Genomic DNA, 1,236 nt, shown 5'->3' with positions numbered 1-1,236 from the left:
TAATATGCAAAAAAATTCCAATAAATGTAATGCCAATGTTACAAACAAGGGTTTTAACTCAATTTACATGGCCTCAAATAGAGAAAATAATTATCTTTGAACACACTATATAATACATGGTGCGACAAATAAAGAAAGTATGCGGACATAACGATACATATCCTATAAACCTAGAAAAGAAAAGAAGTGAATCTAATCAATTATCCTTGACAACTTTAATAGGTCTTACTTGAAAACCGCCGGCCTCTCGCTTTTCAAGTGAAAAGGGCATATGAGTCCCAAGAATTTTATCCCACACAGCAAAGAAAGGCTGGGAGTAATTAAATTTGGTGCCATAAAGCTGGTGGTGTACATCATGGTATGCGGAATTGTTTGTGAACAAGATTTGGAAAAGATTCCAGGGAAGCCATAACCCGCAATGATCATCGACGGTTTTGATGGTAGCAAAGGAGAAAAAGAAGATAGAGAATCGAGGGGACATGCCTGAGAGAAGAAAAGCCAAAGCTCCGCCAACGGTGTCCATTAAGAGCCCCTCCAACGGATGGTTGTAAAGAGCTCCAAAAGCATACGGGACGACCAGGCGGTGATGCTGAGAATGGAGATGGCGGTACAGGAACTTGTTTTGATGCATGTAGCGATGCATAAAATACTGCCAAGTATCTAAAACCACCATAGCTGTCAACAACTGTCTGCCGAGATCAAATAGAGAGTGCTGTTTACCGGTGGCACTATTTGCATCCTCACCTGTCACCTGAATCAAATGAACATTTAACTCCACATACATGTAATGATAATCAGATAACCTAAATTACATACAGTGAAGAGGATGATGGCCACCACAGCCTGAATGGCCTGCTGAAGGAGGACGCCTTTCACAACAGTAGATTTGGAGACCAGATTCTTCTCGTCTTCGTCTTTTTTAGTGTGCAATCGATATTTCTCGCCCGATCCAAAAAACAACATATAAAATCCCGAATACACCCAGTATACAACTAAAGGGGCCACCGTCCCCAGAAACTCATCTGACATACTCATCTCCATATAATAATTTTATTATTATTATATAAGTATAAATAGATGTATATACAGAAATTAATATGTGAATTTATTTTGGATTTGCGTATTATATTTATTTGGAGGGTTTCAACAAAAGTGAACAAATTTCAAAGAGAAGAACTGAAGAAGATGTGATAGGGCGGGTGTGTGGTGGCCAGCTCATTGTGATAGTGAGTGAGG

General features: G+C 39.3%; 1 protein-coding gene across 1 annotated transcript; it reads right to left on the bottom strand.

Moving 5' to 3' along the window:
- Positions 1-1,236, bottom strand: LOC122609413 (sphinganine C4-monooxygenase 1-like). Its single transcript, XM_043782461.1, has 2 exons — positions 817-1,236; positions 1-751 (listed from the first exon to the last, which is right to left on the bottom strand). Exons 1-2 carry the CDS (start codon positions 1,039-1,041, stop codon positions 197-199), a joined length of 780 nt encoding a protein of 259 aa, XP_043638396.1. The 5' UTR covers positions 1,042-1,236; the 3' UTR covers positions 1-196.

This window comes from Erigeron canadensis, chromosome 1 (genome assembly GCF_010389155.1).
Source record: "Erigeron canadensis isolate Cc75 chromosome 1, C_canadensis_v1, whole genome shotgun sequence".
Classification (NCBI taxonomy): Eukaryota; Viridiplantae; Streptophyta; class Magnoliopsida; order Asterales; family Asteraceae; genus Erigeron; species Erigeron canadensis.
Note: the sequence above shows the minus strand (reverse complement) of the source record. Positions and strands in the feature narration are given on the sequence as shown.